Here is a 21,875-nt window from a genome sequence, read left to right as displayed (position 1 = left end):
CACGGGAAGCTGTAAGCATAGAGGACATGCCTGCACCCCATTGGACTTACCTGTGTGGGTTAAATCCGGGTTATTTGACAACCTATGGCGGTGATGGTTCTGCTCAGGCAGAGCAGTGCTGATGCTCCTCATAAAGCTGTCGCTGCTGTGAAGGTTCTAGGTGACATCACAAATCCCTTTGGTTACATACACAACAAAGCTGGGTTGTTGTTGTTTACACTCTGCAAGGCCTGTGGAAGTGAGTGACATCATAGCACTGTAGTTCTGAGGGTTCAAGATGGATGCAACAATCTCCTGTTGCTTCTATGAAGGCCGTAATAGACGACATCACCAAACAGCTCCATAGTCACATACACAGCAAAGGAGAGATGTTGTTTACACCTAGTGATGTCAGTGGTATTGAGTGACATCACAGCACAGTGCTAAGGCTCCTGGGCCTGGACACAGCAGCGGCTGCAATATCTCAACGGAGAATACGTTTATATCTATGTGTGTGTGTGCGCATATATATATATATATATATATATATATATATATATATATATATTTCTCCGCCGAAATCACTTTTAAACCCATTTCCACCTTTTTTTCCCTTCTCTTCCTCTTACTTTTTTTTCACGTTTTTTTACGTTTTTCTCCTTTTCGCCTCTTTTCTGGGCGTATTATTCTTCTTTTTCTTCTTTTTTTTCGTCTAATGCATACCCCATCAGTGCAGCAATGCTTATTCAATACCGCCAGCAGATGGAGACACTGGGGGATAATTTTCTAAGGATTTATACTGATTTTTCCTGTCTGAATTTGTCGCACAGAAAGTTGCAGGCCAAATATGTGTGACATTTCTGCGACTTTAGCTTCTAGAGCATTTTTACAACATTATACATAGGTGCTGAATACATAAAAAGCGACTGTTCAGCGACAGACAAGTCGCATCGGCTGAAAGTAGGCCAGAATGTCAGTCCATGTTGGAGCAGGTTTAGATACAGTCTAAAGCATAGATCTCAAAGTCTGTGCACAGAATTTAGCAAGGGCCTCGCACCTTCTGATGCATCAGGTAGGTGCACAATAGCATAGCCTAACCCTCTGTACTTTGGTCTATATTGATGCGGGACATAGACAGCCAGCTGATGACCAATCCATTAGTGCAATGGATGGCTGGAAGCATTTGTCTTTGCCTTTGCAATACCACAGAAGCAATGCATGGTCAATGTACAGCAATGACACACCTGTGTGAACAGCCAGGAGACCCCCCCCCCCCCCCCCCCCATGTTATGTTACATAGTTACATAGTTAGTACGGTCGAAAAAAGACATATGTCCATCACGTTCAACCAGGGAATTAAGGGGTAGGGGTGTGGCGCGATATTGGGGAAGGGATGAGATTTTATATTTCTTCATAAGCATTAATCTTATTTTGTCAATTAGGAACATTCAGCACCCACCCGCTATCAAGGCAGCTGCCTATCATGTCATGCCCTACCTGCACAGGTGTGCTGGCTACTCAAATGATCCAATTAAGGAGGCCATTTAGTCAGCAGCAGCAGAAGTCCTGTGCCTGGACGCTCCAACAGGGGCCAGACACAAGCAGAAGCAGAAGCAGCAGAAGCAGCAGCAGCACCACCTTTTGTTTTTTGGCTGCAGCAGCAGCAAGGCCCACAGGGCTGGCTAGCTGGCTAGCCAGCAAGCAGGTAGCAATGAAAGTAGGAATCTTTCTTTTTAACCCTGTAAGGGGGTGGTGCACTGTACCCGAAGATACTGCCATATCGGGTCAATGCATAGGGCGACGGAAGCAAGCTTCGAAATCGGCCCCCGTTCTCAAAAATCCATTTAATATATGGTCCCCAGATAGGGGACGTATCAGATATTAAACTGATAAGAACAGATACTACACTTGATCTTAGCCAAAAGGCCGAGAAGCGATAACCGTGAAAGGGGCGGGCCCAACAAGGTCCCCTTCATGGGCACTATCACTGCTTGCTGTCAGGGAGGCTGCCAGACAATTTTCCATGCACACTCTGGGCTGGGGGGCAGTCAACCACCAGTACACACAGCAGAACCTAAACCCATACCATTATTGCTAAGCAGCAAGACAGGGGCCCATTGCACTCCCACGGGGCCTTTTTAAATGCAATCCATAACCCGGATTTGCCAGGAACCCTTCTTACTCCTCCTACTTGCATGTGACACTGGGCTTAGGATCTGCATAGGAAACACACACACAAGCACACACCTACCTTTGTTGCCTGCAGATGCCTCCTTGGCTGTCCCCAAACGGTATCAAACCAACACCCACGGGAAGCTGTAAGCATAGAGGACATGCCTGCACCCCATTGGACTTACCTGTGTGGGTTAAATCCGGGTTATTTGACAACCTATGGCGGTGATGGTTCTGCTCAGGCAGAGCAGTGCTGATGCTCCTCATAAAGCTGTCGCTGCTGTGAAGGTTCTAGGTGACATCACAAATCCCTTTGGTTACATACACAACAAAGCTGGGTTGTTGTTGTTTACACTCTGCAAGGCCTGTGGAAGTGAGTGACATCATAGCACTGTAGTTCTGAGGGTTCAAGATGGATGCAACAATCTCCTGTTGCTTCTATGAAGGCCGTAATAGACGACATCACCAAACAGCTCCATAGTCACATACACAGCAAAGGAGAGATGTTGTTTACACCTAGTGATGTCAGTGGTATTGAGTGACATCACAGCACAGTGCTAAGGCTCCTGGGCCTGGACACAGCAGCGGCTGCAATATCTCAACGGAGAATACGTTTATATCTATGTGTGTGTGTGCGCATATATATATATATATATATATATATATATATATATATATATTTCTCCGCCGAAATCACTTTTAAACCCATTTCCACCTTTTTTTCCCTTCTCTTCCTCTTACTTTTTTTTCACGTTTTTTTACGTTTTTCTCCTTTTCGCCTCTTTTCTGGGCGTATTATTCTTCTTTTTCTTCTTTTTTTTCGTCTAATGCATACCCCATCAGTGCAGCAATGCTTATTCAATACCGCCAGCAGATGGAGACACTGGGGGATAATTTTCTAAGGATTTATACTGATTTTTCCTGTCTGAATTTGTCGCACAGAAAGTTGCAGGCCAAATATGTGTGACATTTCTGCGACTTTAGCTTCTAGAGCATTTTTACAACATTATACATAGGTGCTGAATACATAAAAAGCGACTGTTCAGCGACAGACAAGTCGCATCGGCTGAAAGTAGGCCAGAATGTCAGTCCATGTTGGAGCAGGTTTAGATACAGTCTAAAGCATAGATCTCAAAGTCTGTGCACAGAATTTAGCAAGGGCCTCGCACCTTCTGATGCATCAGGTAGGTGCACAATAGCATAGCCTAACCCTCTGTACTTTGGTCTATATTGATGCGGGACATAGACAGCCAGCTGATGACCAATCCATTAGTGCAATGGATGGCTGGAAGCATTTGTCTTTGCCTTTGCAATACCACAGAAGCAATGCATGGTCAATGTACAGCAATGACACACCTGTGTGAACAGCCAGGAGACCCCCCCCCCCCCCCCCCATGTTATGTTACATAGTTACATAGTTAGTACGGTCGAAAAAAGACATATGTCCATCACGTTCAACCAGGGAATTAAGGGGTAGGGGTGTGGCGCGATATTGGGGAAGGGATGAGATTTTATATTTCTTCATAAGCATTAATCTTATTTTGTCAATTAGGAACATTCAGCACCCACCCGCTATCAAGGCAGCTGCCTATCATGTCATGCCCTACCTGCACAGGTGTGCTGGCTACTCAAATGATCCAATTAAGGAGGCCATTTAGTCAGCAGCAGCAGAAGTCCTGTGCCTGGACGCTCCAACAGGGGCCAGACACAAGCAGAAGCAGAAGCAGCAGAAGCAGCAGCAGCACCACCTTTTGTTTTTTGGCTGCAGCAGCAGCAAGGCCCACAGGGCTGGCTAGCTGGCTAGCCAGCAAGCAGGTAGCAATGAAAGTAGGAATCTTTCTTTTTAACCCTGTAAGGGGGTGGTGCACTGTACCCGAAGATACTGCCATATCGGGTCAATGCATAGGGCGACGGAAGCAAGCTTCGAAATCGGCCCCCGTTCTCAAAAATCCATTTAATATATGGTCCCCAGATAGGGGACGTATCAGATATTAAACTGATAAGAACAGATTTTTTTTTTTTTTTTTTAACTTGGCTGCACCTTCACAGGTACACACCTATTTTATTTAAGTTTCAAGTTTTAACATAGTTACATAGTTACATAGCATTAAAACCAGGGGAACATAAAAAACTTACAATTTTACAATTTCACATATGCCAGTCGGTAAAATGCCATTTTAAGAATGCAAACTCATCACTTTGTTTATCGATTAAAAGATAGATGTACATTTCACTTAATATCATTCCAATAACATCATCGAAAGATAAAATGTCCTTTTTAAATAATAAAATATTCCTATTTTTCCACAGAGCTGCCTTCACACAGTTTATTATTTGCCATGCCTTCCGTTTCTCTTGTTCGCCGGGACAATCCAAACACCCATATAAAACCATATTATAGTCCAAGTCTTTTATAGCAGCAATTTTGTTTAAAAGTGGCAGCATTTTAGTCCATATCCTTCTAGAAAAATCACATGTCCATAAAAGATGTAAAACAGTCTCCTCTTCGTGGCATCCCTCTCTTGGACACTTTGCTGTGCTTGCAAATCCTCTACGGTGTTGGAAAGCCCGGCACGGAAGGCAACTGTGGATGCAGCTCCAGGATAAGTCCTTCTGTGAGTTAAAAAGATAAAATGAGTTCACAATTCTCCAGATTTCTTTACATTTATCATCATTAAAATTTCCAACTTGGCACATGTTAATATTGTTTAAAATGACTCTCGTAAGTTTTTTCCCATCGATTAGAATATCTTTACTAAAATCAAACAGTTTAAAAAGAGAAACAATCTTTTCTAAAATACAATAAGTAATAGGGAGGTTAAAAGCATAAGGGTGTTTAAGATCTGTTTCAAACCAACCATGGTGTCTCATGAGATTACCAACATTATAGCGCAAAAAGAACGACCAATAGTTGTCTTTAAAAACATTCTTAAGACACAATGAAAAGAATTTTGTATAAAGGAACGCAGTAAAATCAGTAAAACTTTTCCCCCCTTTCTCTTTAGGTTTAGATACAATTTCTCTTTTTAACTTCTCATATTTGGAATTCCAAAAAAAGGTGTAACAGACTTTTGAGACTTTACGTATTATATGTGTGTTAGGTGGGAACACTAAACTTAAATATAAAAGCAAAGGTAAAATCACCATCTTTAAAATCAGCACTTTTCCTTCCATTGTAAGGTCTCTTAGTCTCCATACACATAATTTTTGGTTCACCTTTTGCATTGTTAGCTCCCAGCTTTCGTTTCCATTATTTAATTCATTAAAATACACACCTAAAATTTTTACTTTTTCTACTACCGGTACCTTTATGTCTCTTGTATCCAGCTTGCCGACTTTTAAAATCTCGCACTTGTTAAAATTCACTTTAAAACCAGAAGCACAACAGAAATAGTTAATTTGTGTTAAAGTTTTTTTAAGTGCCAGGCTATCTTGACATGTCACTGCTACATCATCCATATAACTGACTACTTTAGCTTCAAGACCATTTCCTCCGGGGAGCCTTATCCCACGGATCTGTTTATCACCTCTTATGACACATAAAAGTGGCTCTAGTGCACAAATAAATAAAAGGGGTGATAGGGGGCAACCCTGCTTCACACCAGATTTTAAAGGAACCATTTCAGTCTTAAAACCATTAATTAAAATTTTGCTAAAACAGTCATTATAAAAGGCTTTGAGTGACGTTAAAAAACCTTCTGGTATGCCCATTTTATTTAAAACATTAAATAAAAAACAGTGCGAGACTCTGTCAAATGCTTTTTCAAAGTCTATTGTTAAAATTGCTAAATTACTTTTCCTTATTTTAGCATCTTCTATTATATCTTTTATGAGGTTTAAATTTTCCCACATGTTTCTACCCGGTATACCACACACTTGATTATTATGTATTAATTTATCTATAACATTTTTTAGTCTGTTTGCACATATTTTAGCCATTATTTTATAATCAGCGTTTAAAAGGGTTATTGGTCTCCAATTCCTAATATCCTCTTTATCACCTTTTTTAAAGAGCAGAGAAACCTCACCCATTTTCCATGACTGTGGTAAAATCTTGGTATTAAAAACATCTGTAAAAAGAGATAAAAGATCATCTTTTAAAACCTCATAAAAAACCTTATAAAATTCGATTGGCAGGCCATCAGACCCTGGTACTTTACCCAAATTAAAACTGTTTATGGTATCCAATATTTCCTTCTCTGGGATAGACTGTAAAAGAAAGGATTGAGAATTATTCTCTAAAACACGTTCTATTTTGTTTAAGGCATCGTTCATGAAATTAGCATCTATTTTTTTCTCATTAAAAAGTTCCCTATAATAACATTGTACTTTAAATAAAATTTTATTCATCTCCACTTCTCCTTCTAGTTTTTCGATATGGACTCTTTTTTGATTAGATTTTTTAAAAAAATATCTTGTACATTTTTCGTTATTTTCAATATGTTTGATTTTAGCTTTAAAAATGATCTCTTTACCTTTTTCATTTAAAAATGTTTTTATTTCTTTTTTAATGTTAACAATATCATCTTTTACATCTATCCCTATATTGTGCAATTTAAAAAGAGTTTGAAGATGTGTATTTAAAATATCATAACAATGTCTTTTATCTTTAGCTTTTTGGATACCTTGTTTTATAAAAAAATCTTTAGTTTTTTTCTTCATATTTTCCCACCATACTTTTATATCTATATTTGGGTCTCTATTATTTTTACATTTATTATAAAAATTGGCGTATTCTGTTAAGATTATTTTATCTTCTAAAAGAGATATGTTCAATTTCCATGAACCAATACCCCTCTTAAAACCAGGAACAGGATTTAAAACAAATAGAAGACATTTATGATCAGAAAATATATTAGTTAAAAGCTCACATTTGGCAGGTAAAACATTTTGAGAAGAGAAGATAAAATCAATCCTCGAGCTACAATTCACATTACTCCATGTAATGCCTTCAGTATCAGGTAAATTTGGATTACATTTTTTAAAAACATCTATAAGCCTAAAATCTAAAGTAATATTTTTTAAAATGTTAGATGTCTTATCATAATTTCTACTAGTAGCTCGAGAATATCTTTTCTCACCTCTTAAAACACAATTAAAATCCCCAGCTAAAATCAAAGGATAAGAATCATTAATAAAAAGAGGTAAAATCTCTAACATCTCTTCTCTTTCTTTTTTATCAGGTGAACCATAAAAGTTTAAAAACTGCCATGTAAAACCATTTATAAAAGCTTTAACTAATAAAATCCTTCCTGGTAAAATCTCTTGCTTAAAAATTATATTAACATTACCCTTAAAAAGTATAGCAACTCCTCCAGATTTAGATGCGTTGGACCCTGACCACACTGAGGGGCCATGCTTCCAGTCTTCTTCATATTTCTTGTATGATGCTTGGTGAGGGATGCCACATTCCTGTAAGAAGAAAACTGATGCAGACAAAAAGGATAAAAAATTAAAAATAGCAGTTCTTCTTGCGTGTGTCTTAAGGCCCCTCACATTGAGGGAGAGTCCATGGAGCGCCATCATTAAAGGTTACAGAGAGACCACTTTCAATATCTTTGTGCACATTCTATCTCATCCTCATCAGCCAGACCCCCAAAACTATCATTTTCCCCTTCTGATCTCACTGTCACCAGAGATTCCGGTGAGCTGCTACCGTCTGACTCCTCCATTACCTCCTCCTGAAGATCCTCCGGTAGGGGACTAAGGAGAGGATTCCTCTTCGCCGGAACAGGGGTTGTCCCGTCTCCGTCACCTTGCCCAGTGTCCATCTCCTCCCCGGGATGACCTGTCGGAGCCACCCCGGGCAGCTGGTCGGGCACAACGACTTCCACCGTGTCGGGAACCATGGACGAGTTGCCTGTTTCACTTGGGGAGGGGGCTGGAACACCTGATGGCATCCCTACCCCCCCCTCTTCTTCCACAAACGCCTCTTCTCTTCCTGTTCCGGTCTTTCTTCTCTTAGCCCCAACATTTTCTGGCTTCCTCAGGGGGGCACTCTGAGGCTTGCTGACAGCTTCATCCAGGTTACTACCCCTCTGCTGCGAGAGAGGAGCTCCTGTCTGCCATGCTTTCTTCTCCTTTCTTCTTACCTTCATGCTGGAGGGTTTCTCATATCCATCTTCATCAGAGGTAGCAGACTCACCATGTTGATCAGTTGGGTTTTCTTCTGGTTTGCTGTCTTCTCTGTTCATATGACGGGGGTCTGGCTGGCTTCTCTGTTGTTTCTCTTTGTTTCTGTGAGGACAAGAAGCATACAAATGGTCAACTCTGTAACATAAACTGCATTTCTTTTCTTTTGTGCATTCTCTGGAGGAGTGCTCAGTGCTGCCACAATTTGTACATGTACTCTCACATACGTTTTTATCATGTCCATATCTTCTACAAGCTCTGCAGAAATTGGGCATTCCTGGGAAAAACACGTCACCATTTACATTTCCTAACTTGAACCGAGCTGGAGGCATAACCTTTCGTCCTGGGAGTAATAGATCTTCTTTGAACTCAACCAGAAACTTCCACTTAGAGGACCATATTCCACACTCATTCATCACTTTCCCTCTATTTATAATTTTTTTACAAAAATTCCTTAAAAACACAACAATTTCATCTTCTTTAACGTATGGAGAGTACATTTTTATAACTAAAAGCATAAGTTCATCGGGAAAGTGCTCAACAATTCTTATTCCACTCAAGCGGGCATCTCCGCTTACCTTCTTCATCTGTATAACAAAGTCCTTGTAAATACCTCCTTCCGTAAAAGTAACATCGTATACTCCTCTTTTCGGATAATCTTGGATGGATAATATCTCATGCTTCCTTAATCCAAAGACGCCCAGCAGAACTTGCTCCACGATGTACTTCAGGTCCCGGTTCTTTCTCTGGTCCTCCAAGTACGATATACGTACTGAGTTCTTGAGCTTGGCATAAGATGGTACCATGCCTGGATCTCCGTCACTGGCTGACGCCATGCTCACAATCAAGCGCACCAAAGAGACACTAGGTCCCTAAGGCAAAGGGGGATCGCAACTCTACACTGAGGTGGGCCCCCTCCCCAATAGCAGCAAGGGACTTAAGCCCAACGAAGGGCGATGTCCCAGGGCCGAGGAGGGGGGTCTCAGAGCACCCACAAAAGCAGGAACCGGATCAGCCAAGGTATATCCCTATACCTTAGCCAAAAGGCCGAGAAGCGATAACCGTGAAAGGGGCGGGCCCAACAAGGTCCCCTTCATGGGCACTATCACTGCTTGCTGTCAGGGAGGCTGCCAGACAATTTTCCATGCACACTCTGGGCTGGGGGGCAGTCAACCACCAGTACACACAGCAGAACCTAAACCCATACCATTATTGCTAAGCAGCAAGACAGGGGCCCATTGCACTCCCACGGGGCCTTTTTAAATGCAATCCATAACCCGGATTTGCCAGGAACCCTTCTTACTCCTCCTACTTGCATGTGACACTGGGCTTAGGATCTGCATAGGAAACACACACACAAGCACACACCTACCTTTGTTGCCTGCAGATGCCTCCTTGGCTGTCCCCAAACGGTATCAAACCAACACCCACGGGAAGCTGTAAGCATAGAGGACATGCCTGCACCCCATTGGACTTACCTGTGTGGGTTAAATCCGGGTTATTTGACAACCTATGGCGGTGATGGTTCTGCTCAGGCAGAGCAGTGCTGATGCTCCTCATAAAGCTGTCGCTGCTGTGAAGGTTCTAGGTGACATCACAAATCCCTTTGGTTACATACACAACAAAGCTGGGTTGTTGTTGTTTACACTCTGCAAGGCCTGTGGAAGTGAGTGACATCATAGCACTGTAGTTCTGAGGGTTCAAGATGGATGCAACAATCTCCTGTTGCTTCTATGAAGGCCGTAATAGACGACATCACCAAACAGCTCCATAGTCACATACACAGCAAAGGAGAGATGTTGTTTACACCTAGTGATGTCAGTGGTATTGAGTGACATCACAGCACAGTGCTAAGGCTCCTGGGCCTGGACACAGCAGCGGCTGCAATATCTCAACGGAGAATACGTTTATATCTATGTGTGTGTGTGCGCATATATATATATATATATATATATATATATATATATATATTTCTCCGCCGAAATCACTTTTAAACCCATTTCCACCTTTTTTTCCCTTCTCTTCCTCTTACTTTTTTTTCACGTTTTTTTACGTTTTTCTCCTTTTCGCCTCTTTTCTGGGCGTATTATTCTTCTTTTTCTTCTTTTTTTTCGTCTAATGCATACCCCATCAGTGCAGCAATGCTTATTCAATACCGCCAGCAGATGGAGACACTGGGGGATAATTTTCTAAGGATTTATACTGATTTTTCCTGTCTGAATTTGTCGCACAGAAAGTTGCAGGCCAAATATGTGTGACATTTCTGCGACTTTAGCTTCTAGAGCATTTTTACAACATTATACATAGGTGCTGAATACATAAAAAGCGACTGTTCAGCGACAGACAAGTCGCATCGGCTGAAAGTAGGCCAGAATGTCAGTCCATGTTGGAGCAGGTTTAGATACAGTCTAAAGCATAGATCTCAAAGTCTGTGCACAGAATTTAGCAAGGGCCTCGCACCTTCTGATGCATCAGGTAGGTGCACAATAGCATAGCCTAACCCTCTGTACTTTGGTCTATATTGATGCGGGACATAGACAGCCAGCTGATGACCAATCCATTAGTGCAATGGATGGCTGGAAGCATTTGTCTTTGCCTTTGCAATACCACAGAAGCAATGCATGGTCAATGTACAGCAATGACACACCTGTGTGAACAGCCAGGAGACCCCCCCCCCCCCCCCCCCATGTTATGTTACATAGTTACATAGTTAGTACGGTCGAAAAAAGACATATGTCCATCACGTTCAACCAGGGAATTAAGGGGTAGGGGTGTGGCGCGATATTGGGGAAGGGATGAGATTTTATATTTCTTCATAAGCATTAATCTTATTTTGTCAATTAGGAACATTCAGCACCCACCCGCTATCAAGGCAGCTGCCTATCATGTCATGCCCTACCTGCACAGGTGTGCTGGCTACTCAAATGATCCAATTAAGGAGGCCATTTAGTCAGCAGCAGCAGAAGTCCTGTGCCTGGACGCTCCAACAGGGGCCAGACACAAGCAGAAGCAGAAGCAGCAGAAGCAGCAGCAGCACCACCTTTTGTTTTTTGGCTGCAGCAGCAGCAAGGCCCACAGGGCTGGCTAGCTGGCTAGCCAGCAAGCAGGTAGCAATGAAAGTAGGAATCTTTCTTTTTAACCCTGTAAGGGGGTGGTGCACTGTACCCGAAGATACTGCCATATCGGGTCAATGCATAGGGCGACGGAAGCAAGCTTCGAAATCGGCCCCCGTTCTCAAAAATCCATTTAATATATGGTCCCCAGATAGGGGACGTATCAGATATTAAACTGATAAGAACAGATTTTTTTTTTAACTTGACTACCCTTACGGGGGCAACTTTATTAAAAATTAAATAATATTAACAAAGTTGTGCAAATATGTCAATAAATACAGTTACATATAAATAACATATTTACAACATATTAAAACATAAAATGGGCACTTGGTGGCTTTACAAGATAGAATTCCATTCTTTTAAAAACCATTTTCTAGATAAAAGCGGAAATCTCTTCTTGTCTAAAAGATAGTACTGGTACATTTCATAAAAACAGATAGATAAAATGTCCTTCACAGATAAAACCTCATGCTTGAACAATAAAATATTCCTGGCCTTCCACAGAGCTGCCTTCACACAGTTTATGATCTTCCATGCAATAGTCTCTTGAGTCCGTGTTGGGCATTCCAGGCAACCATAAAAAACCACTGCAATATTTAAGTCTTTTAGTCCAGTTATCCTTTTTACCAGAGGGAGTATCTTTGTCCATATTTTCTGCGAGTAAAAACAAGTCCATATTAGATGGTGCACGGTCTCCTCTTGTCGGCATCCCTCCCTCGGGCAGGTTGCAGAGTTGGATAATCCTCTTCGGTGCTGGAATGCCCGGCATGGAAGACACTCGTGTGCGCAGCTCCAGGCCAGGTCCTTCTGTGAATTAAAAAGATAATTAATACTCAACATCTTCCAAATCTGTATACACTTCTGTTCGTTAAAATTTTTGATGGGAGTCACGGTACTGGTTTCTTTTATTTCCTTTAGTAGTTTTTTGCTATTGCACAGATCCTGAACACTTTTACCTTTAAAATTATATAAGTTTAAAATTTTTCCTAAAATCATGTATTGAGGGGGTAAATTCAAAGAATAAGGGCAACTTAAAACTGTAGAAAACCAGCCGTTCCTCCGCATAAAATAACCAGTATTAAAACGAACAAAATAAGACCAGTAGCTATCTTTAAAAACAGTAGTAAAACACATGCTAAAAAACTTTATTAAAAGGAAAGCTTTAAAATCTGGAAAATCCTTACCGCCCCTGGAGTTCGGTTTTATCACAATTTGTCTCTTTAATTTTTCGCTCTTAGAACTCCAAAAGAAAGTAAAACAAGCTTTTGTTATTTTCTTTAGAACCATTTCGGGGGGTGGGAAAACCAGACTTAAATACAATAAAATAGGTAAAAGCACCATTTTTGTAATTAAAACCTTCCCTTCCATTGTAAGTTCTCGCATGTTCCACATACATATTTTCTTATTTATTTTCTGAGCCACCAAGTCCCAGCTATTAAAACCATTATTAGACTCGTCAAAGGAGACACCTAAAATCTGCACCGACTCAGACACAGGGACGGGCACATCATACAAAGGCATTCCGCCTATGTTTAAAATGTTACTTTTGTTAAAATTGACTTTAAAACCGGAGGCACAATTAAAATATTGAATCTGTTTTAGCGTCTTCTGAAGCGATGGGGTGTCCCTGCAAAACACCGCAACATCGTCCATGTACCCCACTACCTTCGCCTCTAGTCCCCCTCCTCCTGGCAGGGGGACTCCATGGATCTGCTTATCCTTTCGTATTGTACATAAAAGAGGCTCTATTGCGCAAATGAAGAGTAGTGGGGACAAGGGACACCCCTGCTTCACTCCGGAATTTAAAATCACGCCCTGTGTCTTAAAACCATTTACTAAAATTTTACTAGTACAGTTATCATAAAAAGCTCTAAGAGACAATAAAAAGCCATCAGGTATACCCATTTTCTCTAAAACCTTAAAAAGATAAAAATGTGACACCCTGTCGAAAGCTTTTTCAAAATCTATGGATAAAACCGCCAGCTTTCCTTTTCTTAATTTGGTGTCGCTAATTACATCCTTTAAAAGGTTTAGGTTCTCCCATAAACTCCTCCCAGGCACCCCACAGACTTGGTTTGTATGAATTATTTTATGGATTACGTTCTTTAAGCGGTTAGCACACAGTTTCGCCATTATTTTATAGTCGCAGTTCAGAAGGGTGATTGGTCTCCAGTTTTTGAGTTCCGACCGGTCTCCCTTTTTGAATAGCAGGGAGACATCACCCTTCTTCCATGAGCCTGGGAGGATTTTAGACTTAAAGACTTCCGTAAAAAGGGAGAACAAATCTTCTTTTAAAATACCATAAAAAGTAACATAAAATTCAATGGGTATACCATCCGGCCCAGGCACTTTACCTGTTTTAAAACTCTTGACGGTCTCTAAAATCTCCTGCTCTGAAATATTCTGCAATAAAAAAGACTGTGAGACAGGATCTAAAAAATTGGTGATCTCCTTTAACGAGTCATTCATAAAACATTCATCAATGTGTTTTACATTAAAAAGATCCGCATAAAACTCTTGCACCTTTTTTAAAATACCCTGTACATCATTCACTCCTTCAATGTTTTCTATTAACCTTCTATTTTCATGTATTTTCTTAAAAAAATACCTGGAGCAGGTCTCGTTTTCCTCAAGATGCTGTATTCGAGACCTAAAGATAATTTCTTTTCCTTTCTGCTCCAGGCACTTAGTTATTTCTTTTTTAAGATCATGTACCTCCTTCTCCACCTCCATCCCATGTGCTCTGAATTTGTACAGGGTTTGCAGACGAGTATTTAGGATATTATAAAATTCACGTTTTTCTTTAGCTTTCCTAACCCCAACACGGATAAAAAATTCTTTTATTTTTAGTTTCATTTTTTCCCACCAGATACTGGTGGGAGTGTTGGGGTCTTTTACTCGTCTGCATTCCTTGTAAAAGGTGATAAAATCTGATAAAACCTGCGGATCTTCTAAAAGGGACACGTTTAACTTCCAGGCATTCCTACCAGTTCTCCTTTTAAAATCACTTTTAACTTTAAAATACAATAATTTATGGTCAGAAAAAACATTGGTAAAAAGATCACAGTTAAAAGGCAGTACTTGATAAGAACAAAAAATAAAATCTATCCTGGAGCTACAGCTTGCATTGCTCCAGGTAACACCGTCTTCCTCTGGTACGTTAAAATTACATTTTTTAAAAACATCAGTGAGATTAAAATCTAAAATCAAGTTTTTTAACATAAAAGACGTCTTATCATAGTTCCTACTCACTGCGTTCGAAAAACGGCGTTCTCCCCTTAAAATACAATTAAAATCACCTGATAAAACAAGAGGACTAGAATTGTTAATAAAAAGGGGTAAAATCTCCAACATTTTTATTCTTTCATTCTTATCAGGAGAACCATAAAAATTTAAAAACTGCCATTTAATACCATTAATAAAAGCGCTGACCAATAAAATTCTGCCTGGTAAAATTTCGTTAAAACTCTCAATTAAAACGTTCCCTTTAAAAAGTATGGCGACCCCTGCTGATCTGGACTCATTTGATCCAGACCAGACTGATGGACCGTGCACCCAATCATCTTCATATTCTTTATAATTTAATCTGTGCGGGATGCCACATTCCTGCAGGAAAAGGACGGAAGCAGCAAAAACCGACAAGTAATTAAATAGGGCAACCCTTCTTACTCTGGCGCTCACACTTCTCACGTTCAAGGACAGACCGGACAACTCAGCCATGGGAATGTACAAGAAAACGTCTTACACCTCTGATTCCCCCTCCGAAGCCTCATACCCCCCAAAATCTGACTCAACTGTACGCATAGAGGAAGCAGGAGAGGAGGCACCATCACTCAGCCGACCCCCCTCCTCCATCATGATTGAGGCATAGTTGTTCTCGGGCATCCTGGCAATCAGGGCTCCAGACTCATTGGGTTCTTCCACCTCTTGCCCCTCCATAGGGGTCGGGTGTTCACTTAGTTCCGTCTCTGGTACCTCAGAGACGGTCACCCCTGAAACCTCCTCCTGGCAGGGAGGAGGGGGGGTATCCCCTATGGGGACCTGTGGAGGAACGTCACTTGGGTTCCCTGCATCCGCAGGTACTTCCATCGGCTCCCCCTGGACCGCCTCCGAATAGAGTCTTCTGGAGCCCCTCCGCCTTTTAACCTTCACCTCTCCACCCGGATCATCGCTCTCAGGGGGACCCTGAGCCAGAGGTTGCTGAGGAGCGGATTCGGCCGCCGTCCGCTCCTCTCTTAACCCAGCATGCTCCTGGGGGCCAGTTTTTTCACCACTTGCACGTTTTTTGGCCATCCTCTGCTCTTTAGGGTCCCCTCCTTTTGACTGAGGGGGGTCTTTCTCCTTCTCCATCTCACCGCTTACCTCTTGTGGGGGGGTAATCACTGGCTCTGCTTGCCTCGGCTGGTGTCCCGGTTGCTGTCCTTGCTGCCTCCAGGGTTGCCACTGCTGCTCCGTCCTATGTCTGTGGGGACAAGAGGAGAAAAGGTGACCGAATTGTTGACAGAAATTGCACCTCCCTCCTCTTGTGCATTTCTCTGTCTCGTGCTGTGTGCTACCACATTTTTTGCATGTACTTTCACAGTTTTCTTTTGTGTGTCCATATCTGTGACACTTCCTGCAGTAGCTTGGCATCCCCGCATAAAAGAGGTCGCCACACATATTATTTATTTTAAAACGAGCTGGTGGTAGTTGAATTCCCCCTGGCAATCTGTCATCTTTTTTGCATGTAACCTGAAATCTCCACTTAGATGTCCAGATGCCACAGCTGTTCATGATTTTTCCTCTGCACTCAACCTTACTAAAATAGACTTGTAAAAACAACTCAACATCGTGTAGGTTGGCGAAAGGGGAATACATCTTTACTACCACCAGCTTAATATCGTCTAGAACGTGCTCAATAATCCGGACACCCTGAAGCTTTTTGTCTTTACTCGCAGCAGCTCTGGTAACAAAATCTCTGTGGATGCCATTTTGTGTGAACGTCACATCAAAAATTTTACGCTTCGGGTAGTCCTGGATTGCCAATATCTCGCCCTTCTGTATTCCGAAAACTCCTCCGAGCACGTCCTCTACTACGAATTTCAAATCGTCCGCCCTTTTGGTATCATCCGTGAGAATGACTCTCACGGTGTTTTTGATCCTTGCGTATGCCGGCACAGAACCTGGATCCGGATCATCATCCATGGTTCTAACCTCTCTCCACCCGAAGGTCTTGAGAGGCGATCGCTACTCGTTACCCTGGGACTAGGCCCTCTCCCCAATAGCAACAAGTGGGTGAAGCCCAGGCAATAAACCTGGGCGATCCCACAAGGCCGAGGAGAGGGGTACCCGAGTACCTTCTGACCAGATCTCCTGTATTACTACACTTGATCTTAGCCAAAAGGCCGAGAAGCGATAACCGTGAAAGGGGCGGGCCCAACAAGGTCCCCTTCATGGGCACTATCACTGCTTGCTGTCAGGGAGGCTGCCAGACAATTTTCCATGCACACTCTGGGCTGGGGGGCAGTCAACCACCAGTACACACAGCAGAACCTAAACCCATACCATTATTGCTAAGCAGCAAGACAGGGGCCCATTGCACTCCCACGGGGCCTTTTTAAATGCAATCCATAACCCGGATTTGCCAGGAACCCTTCTTACTCCTCCTACTTGCATGTGACACTGGGCTTAGGATCTGCATAGGAAACACACACACAAGCACACACCTACCTTTGTTGCCTGCAGATGCCTCCTTGGCTGTCCCCAAACGGTATCAAACCAACACCCACGGGAAGCTGTAAGCATAGAGGACATGCCTGCACCCCATTGGACTTACCTGTGTGGGTTAAATCCGGGTTATTTGACAACCTATGGCGGTGATGGTTCTGCTCAGGCAGAGCAGTGCTGATGCTCCTCATAAAGCTGTCGCTGCTGTGAAGGTTCTAGGTGACATCACAAATCCCTTTGGTTACATACACAACAAAGCTGGGTTGTTGTTGTTTACACTCTGCAAGGCCTGTGGAAGTGAGTGACATCATAGCACTGTAGTTCTGAGGGTTCAAGATGGATGCAACAATCTCCTGTTGCTTCTATGAAGGCCGTAATAGACGACATCACCAAACAGCTCCATAGTCACATACACAGCAAAGGAGAGATGTTGTTTACACCTAGTGATGTCAGTGGTATTGAGTGACATCACAGCACAGTGCTAAGGCTCCTGGGCCTGGACACAGCAGCGGCTGCAATATCTCAACGGAGAATACGTTTATATCTATGTGTGTGTGTGCGCATATATATATATATATATATATATATATATATATATATATATATTTCTCCGCCGAAATCACTTTTAAACCCATTTCCACCTTTTTTTCCCTTCTCTTCCTCTTACTTTTTTTTCACGTTTTTTTACGTTTTTCTCCTTTTCGCCTCTTTTCTGGGCGTATTATTCTTCTTTTTCTTCTTTTTTTTCGTCTAATGCATACCCCATCAGTGCAGCAATGCTTATTCAATACCGCCAGCAGATGGAGACACTGGGGGATAATTTTCTAAGGATTTATACTGATTTTTCCTGTCTGAATTTGTCGCACAGAAAGTTGCAGGCCAAATATGTGTGACATTTCTGCGACTTTAGCTTCTAGAGCATTTTTACAACATTATACATAGGTGCTGAATACATAAAAAGCGACTGTTCAGCGACAGACAAGTCGCATCGGCTGAAAGTAGGCCAGAATGTCAGTCCATGTTGGAGCAGGTTTAGATACAGTCTAAAGCATAGATCTCAAAGTCTGTGCACAGAATTTAGCAAGGGCCTCGCACCTTCTGATGCATCAGGTAGGTGCACAATAGCATAGCCTAACCCTCTGTACTTTGGTCTATATTGATGCGGGACATAGACAGCCAGCTGATGACCAATCCATTAGTGCAATGGATGGCTGGAAGCATTTGTCTTTGCCTTTGCAATACCACAGAAGCAATGCATGGTCAATGTACAGCAATGACATACCTGTGTGAACAGCCAGGAGACCCCCCCCCCCCCCCCCCCATGTTATGTTACATAGTTACATAGTTAGTACGGTCGAAAAAAGACATATGTCCATCACGTTCAACCAGGGAATTAAGGGGTAGGGGTGTGGCGCGATATTGGGGAAGGGATGAGATTTTATATTTCTTCATAAGCATTAATCTTATTTTGTCAATTAGGAACATTCAGCACCCACCCGCTATCAAGGCAGCTGCCTATCATGTCATGCCCTACCTGCACAGGTGTGCTGGCTACTCAAATGATCCAATTAAGGAGGCCATTTAGTCAGCAGCAGCAGAAGTCCTGTGCCTGGACGCTCCAACAGGGGCCAGACACAAGCAGAAGCAGAAGCAGCAGAAGCAGCAGCAGCACCACCTTTTGTTTTTTGGCTGCAGCAGCAGCAAGGCCCACAGGGCTGGCTAGCTGGCTAGCCAGCAAGCAGGTAGCAATGAAAGTAGGAATCTTTCTTTTTAACCCTGTAAGGGGGTGGTGCACTGTACCCGAAGATACTGCCATATCGGGTCAATGCATAGGGCGACGGAAGCAAGCTTCGAAATCGGCCCCCGTTCTCAAAAATCCATTTAATATATGGTCCCCAGATAGGGGACGTATCAGATATTAAACTGATAAGAACAGATACTACACTTGATCTTAGCCAAAAGGCCGAGAAGCGATAACCGTGAAAGGGGCGGGCCCAACAAGGTCCCCTTCATGGGCACTATCACTGCTTGCTGTCAGGGAGGCTGCCAGACAATTTTCCATGCACACTCTGGGCTGGGGGGCAGTCAACCACCAGTACACACAGCAGAACCTAAACCCATACCATTATTGCTAAGCAGCAAGACAGGGGCCCATTGCACTCCCACGGGGCCTTTTTAAATGCAATCCATAACCCGGATTTGCCAGGAACCCTTCTTACTCCTCCTACTTGCATGTGACACTGGGCTTAGGATCTGCATAGGAAACACACACACAAGCACACACCTACCTTTGTTGCCTGCAGATGCCTCCTTGGCTGTCCCCAAACGGTATCAAACCAACACCCACGGGAAGCTGTAAGCATAGAGGACATGCCTGCACCCCATTGGACTTACCTGTGTGGGTTAAATCCGGGTTATTTGACAACCTATGGCGGTGATGGTTCTGCTCAGGCAGAGCAGTGCTGATGCTCCTCATAAAGCTGTCGCTGCTGTGAAGGTTCTAGGTGACATCACAAATCCCTTTGGTTACATACACAACAAAGCTGGGTTGTTGTTGTTTACACTCTGCAAGGCCTGTGGAAGTGAGTGACATCATAGCACTGTAGTTCTGAGGGTTCAAGATGGATGCAACAATCTCCTGTTGCTTCTATGAAGGCCGTAATAGACGACATCACCAAACAGCTCCATAGTCACATACACAGCAAAGGAGAGATGTTGTTTACACCTAGTGATGTCAGTGGTATTGAGTGACATCACAGCACAGTGCTAAGGCTCCTGGGCCTGGACACAGCAGCGGCTGCAATATCTCAACGGAGAATACGTTTATATCTATGTGTGTGTGTGCGCATATATATATATATATATATATATATATATATATATATATATATTTCTCCGCCGAAATCACTTTTAAACCCATTTCCACCTTTTTTTCCCTTCTCTTCCTCTTACTTTTTTTTCACGTTTTTTTACGTTTTTCTCCTTTTCGCCTCTTTTCTGGGCGTATTATTCTTCTTTTTCTTCTTTTTTTTCGTCTAATGCATACCCCATCAGTGCAGCAATGCTTATTCAATACCGCCAGCAGATGGAGACACTGGGGGATAATTTTCTAAGGATTTATACTGATTTTTCCTGTCTGAATTTGTCGCACAGAAAGTTGCAGGCCAAATATGTGTGACATTTCTGCGACTTTAGCTTCTAGAGCATTTTTACAACATTATACATAGGTGCTGAATACATAAAAAGCGACTGTTCAGCGACAGACAAGTCGCATCGGCTGAAAGTAGGCCAGAATGTCAGTCCATGTTGGAGCAGGTTTAGATACAGTCTAAAGCATAGATCTCAAAGTCTGTGCACAGAATTTAGCAAGGGCCTCGCACCTTCTGATGCATCAGGTAGGTGCACAATAGCATAGCCTAACCCTCTGTACTTTGGTCTATATTGATGCGGGACATAGACAGCCAGCTGATGACCAATCCATTAGTGCAATGGATGGCTGGAAGCATTTGTCTTTGCCTTTGCAATACCACAGAAGCAATGCATGGTCAATGTACAGCAATGACACACCTGTGTGAACAGCCAGGAGACCCCCCCCCCCCCCCCCCATGTTATGTTACATAGTTACATAGTTAGTACGGTCGAAAAAAGACATATGTCCATCACGTTCAACCAGGGAATTAAGGGGTAGGGGTGTGGCGCGATATTGGGGAAGGGATGAGATTTTATATTTCTTCATAAGCATTAATCTTATTTTGTCAATTAGGAACATTCAGCACCCACCCGCTATCAAGGCAGCTGCCTATCATGTCATGCCCTACCTGCACAGGTGTGCTGGCTACTCAAATGATCCAATTAAGGAGGCCATTTAGTCAGCAGCAGCAGAAGTCCTGTGCCTGGACGCTCCAACAGGGGCCAGACACAAGCAGAAGCAGAAGCAGCAGAAGCAGCAGCAGCACCACCTTTTGTTTTTTGGCTGCAGCAGCAGCAAGGCCCACAGGGCTGGCTAGCTGGCTAGCCAGCAAGCAGGTAGCAATGAAAGTAGGAATCTTTCTTTTTAACCCTGTAAGGGGGTGGTGCACTGTACCCGAAGATACTGCCATATCGGGTCAATGCATAGGGCGACGGAAGCAAGCTTCGAAATCGGCCCCTGTTCTCAAAAATCCATTTAATATATGGTCCCCAGATAGGGGACGTATCAGATATTAAACTGATAAGAACAGATACTACACTTGATCTTAGCCAAAAGGCCGAGAAGCGATAACCGTGAAAGGGGCGGGCCCAACAAGGTCCCCTTCATGGGCACTATCACTGCTTGCTGTCAGGGAGGCTGCCAGACAATTTTCCATGCACACTCTGGGCTGGGGGGCAGTCAACCACCAGTACACACAGCAGAACCTAAACCCATACCATTATTGCTAAGCAGCAAGACAGGGGCCCATTGCACTCCCACGGGGCCTTTTTAAATGCAATCCATAACCCGGATTTGCCAGGAACCCTTCTTACTCCTCCTACTTGCATGTGACACTGGGCTTAGGATCTGCATAGGAAACACACACACAAGCACACACCTACCTTTGTTGCCTGCAGATGCCTCCTTGGCTGTCCCCAAACGGTATCAAACCAACACCCACGGGAAGCTGTAAGCATAGAGGACATGCCTGCACCCCATTGGACTTACCTGTGTGGGTTAAATCCGGGTTATTTGACAACCTATGGCGGTGATGGTTCTGCTCAGGCAGAGCAGTGCTGATGCTCCTCATAAAGCTGTCG

General features: G+C 42.9%; 1 protein-coding gene, 4 non-coding genes and 2 pseudogenes across 7 annotated transcripts; all 7 read right to left on the bottom strand.

The window, feature by feature from the left end:
- Window positions 1-1,726: 1,726 nt before the first annotated feature.
- On the bottom strand, window positions 1,727-1,917 carry LOC130331898 (U2 spliceosomal RNA). The gene has a single exon (XR_008874691.1). It is a non-coding gene; the product is annotated as a U2 spliceosomal RNA (small nuclear RNA).
- Window positions 1,918-4,008: 2,091 nt separating this feature from the next.
- Window positions 4,009-4,204, bottom strand: LOC130331854 (U2 spliceosomal RNA). The gene has a single exon (XR_008874653.1). It is a non-coding gene; the product is annotated as a U2 spliceosomal RNA (small nuclear RNA).
- Window positions 4,205-4,552: 348 nt separating this feature from the next.
- On the bottom strand, window positions 4,553-9,399 carry LOC130331780 (uncharacterized). 3 transcript variants are annotated; one of them, XM_056553722.1, is made up of 6 exons: window positions 7,827-9,399; window positions 7,443-7,577; window positions 6,312-6,360; window positions 6,180-6,221; window positions 5,427-5,516; window positions 4,553-4,764 (listed from the first exon to the last, which is right to left on the bottom strand). In XM_056553722.1, exons 1-6 carry the CDS (start codon window positions 9,117-9,119, stop codon window positions 4,703-4,705), a joined length of 1,671 nt encoding a protein of 556 aa, XP_056409697.1. In that variant the 5' UTR covers window positions 9,120-9,399; the 3' UTR covers window positions 4,553-4,702. The 3 variants fall into 3 exon arrangements, 1 of the variants encoding a protein (XP_056409697.1); XR_008874592.1 differs by lacking the exons at window positions 6,180-6,221; window positions 6,312-6,360 and having other exon boundaries at window positions 4,703-4,764; window positions 5,458-5,516; XR_008874591.1 differs by lacking the exons at window positions 6,180-6,221; window positions 6,312-6,360 and having other exon boundaries at window positions 4,725-4,764.
- A 2,033-nt stretch (window positions 9,400-11,432) lies between these two features.
- On the bottom strand, window positions 11,433-11,636 carry LOC130331848 (U2 spliceosomal RNA; annotated as a pseudogene).
- Window positions 11,637-16,662: 5,026 nt separating this feature from the next.
- On the bottom strand, window positions 16,663-16,795 carry LOC130331858 (U2 spliceosomal RNA; annotated as a pseudogene).
- A 2,094-nt stretch (window positions 16,796-18,889) lies between these two features.
- On the bottom strand, window positions 18,890-19,080 carry LOC130331897 (U2 spliceosomal RNA). The gene has a single exon (XR_008874690.1). It is a non-coding gene; the product is annotated as a U2 spliceosomal RNA (small nuclear RNA).
- Window positions 19,081-21,173: 2,093 nt separating this feature from the next.
- LOC130331783 (U2 spliceosomal RNA) lies at window positions 21,174-21,364 on the bottom strand. Its single transcript, XR_008874594.1, has one exon. It is a non-coding gene; the product is annotated as a U2 spliceosomal RNA (small nuclear RNA).
- Between the last annotated feature and the right edge of the window lie 511 nt (window positions 21,365-21,875).

Source organism: Hyla sarda, unplaced genomic scaffold (assembly GCF_029499605.1).
Source record: "Hyla sarda isolate aHylSar1 unplaced genomic scaffold, aHylSar1.hap1 scaffold_358, whole genome shotgun sequence".
NCBI lineage: Eukaryota > Metazoa > Chordata > Amphibia > Anura > Hylidae > Hyla > Hyla sarda.
This window is presented reverse-complemented; position numbering and strand designations above follow the sequence as displayed.

What these genes read in the sequence shown, in the direction of transcription:
- LOC130331780 (XM_056553722.1), bottom strand. Translation starts at nt 9,119, where the DNA reads ATGGCGTCAGCCAGTGACGGAGATCCAGGCATGGTACCATCTTATGCC. An exon ending in ACCACAGTCATGGAAAATGG is followed by an intron (nt 5,517 to 6,179) that starts GTGAGGTTTCTC and finishes CTGGTTTTAAAG; the next exon opens with TGAATTTTAACAAGTGCGAG. An exon ending in AGAAAAAGTAAAAATTTTAG is followed by an intron (nt 4,765 to 5,426) that starts GTGTGTATTTTA and finishes TTTAACTCACAG; the next exon opens with AAGGACTTATCCTGGAGCTG.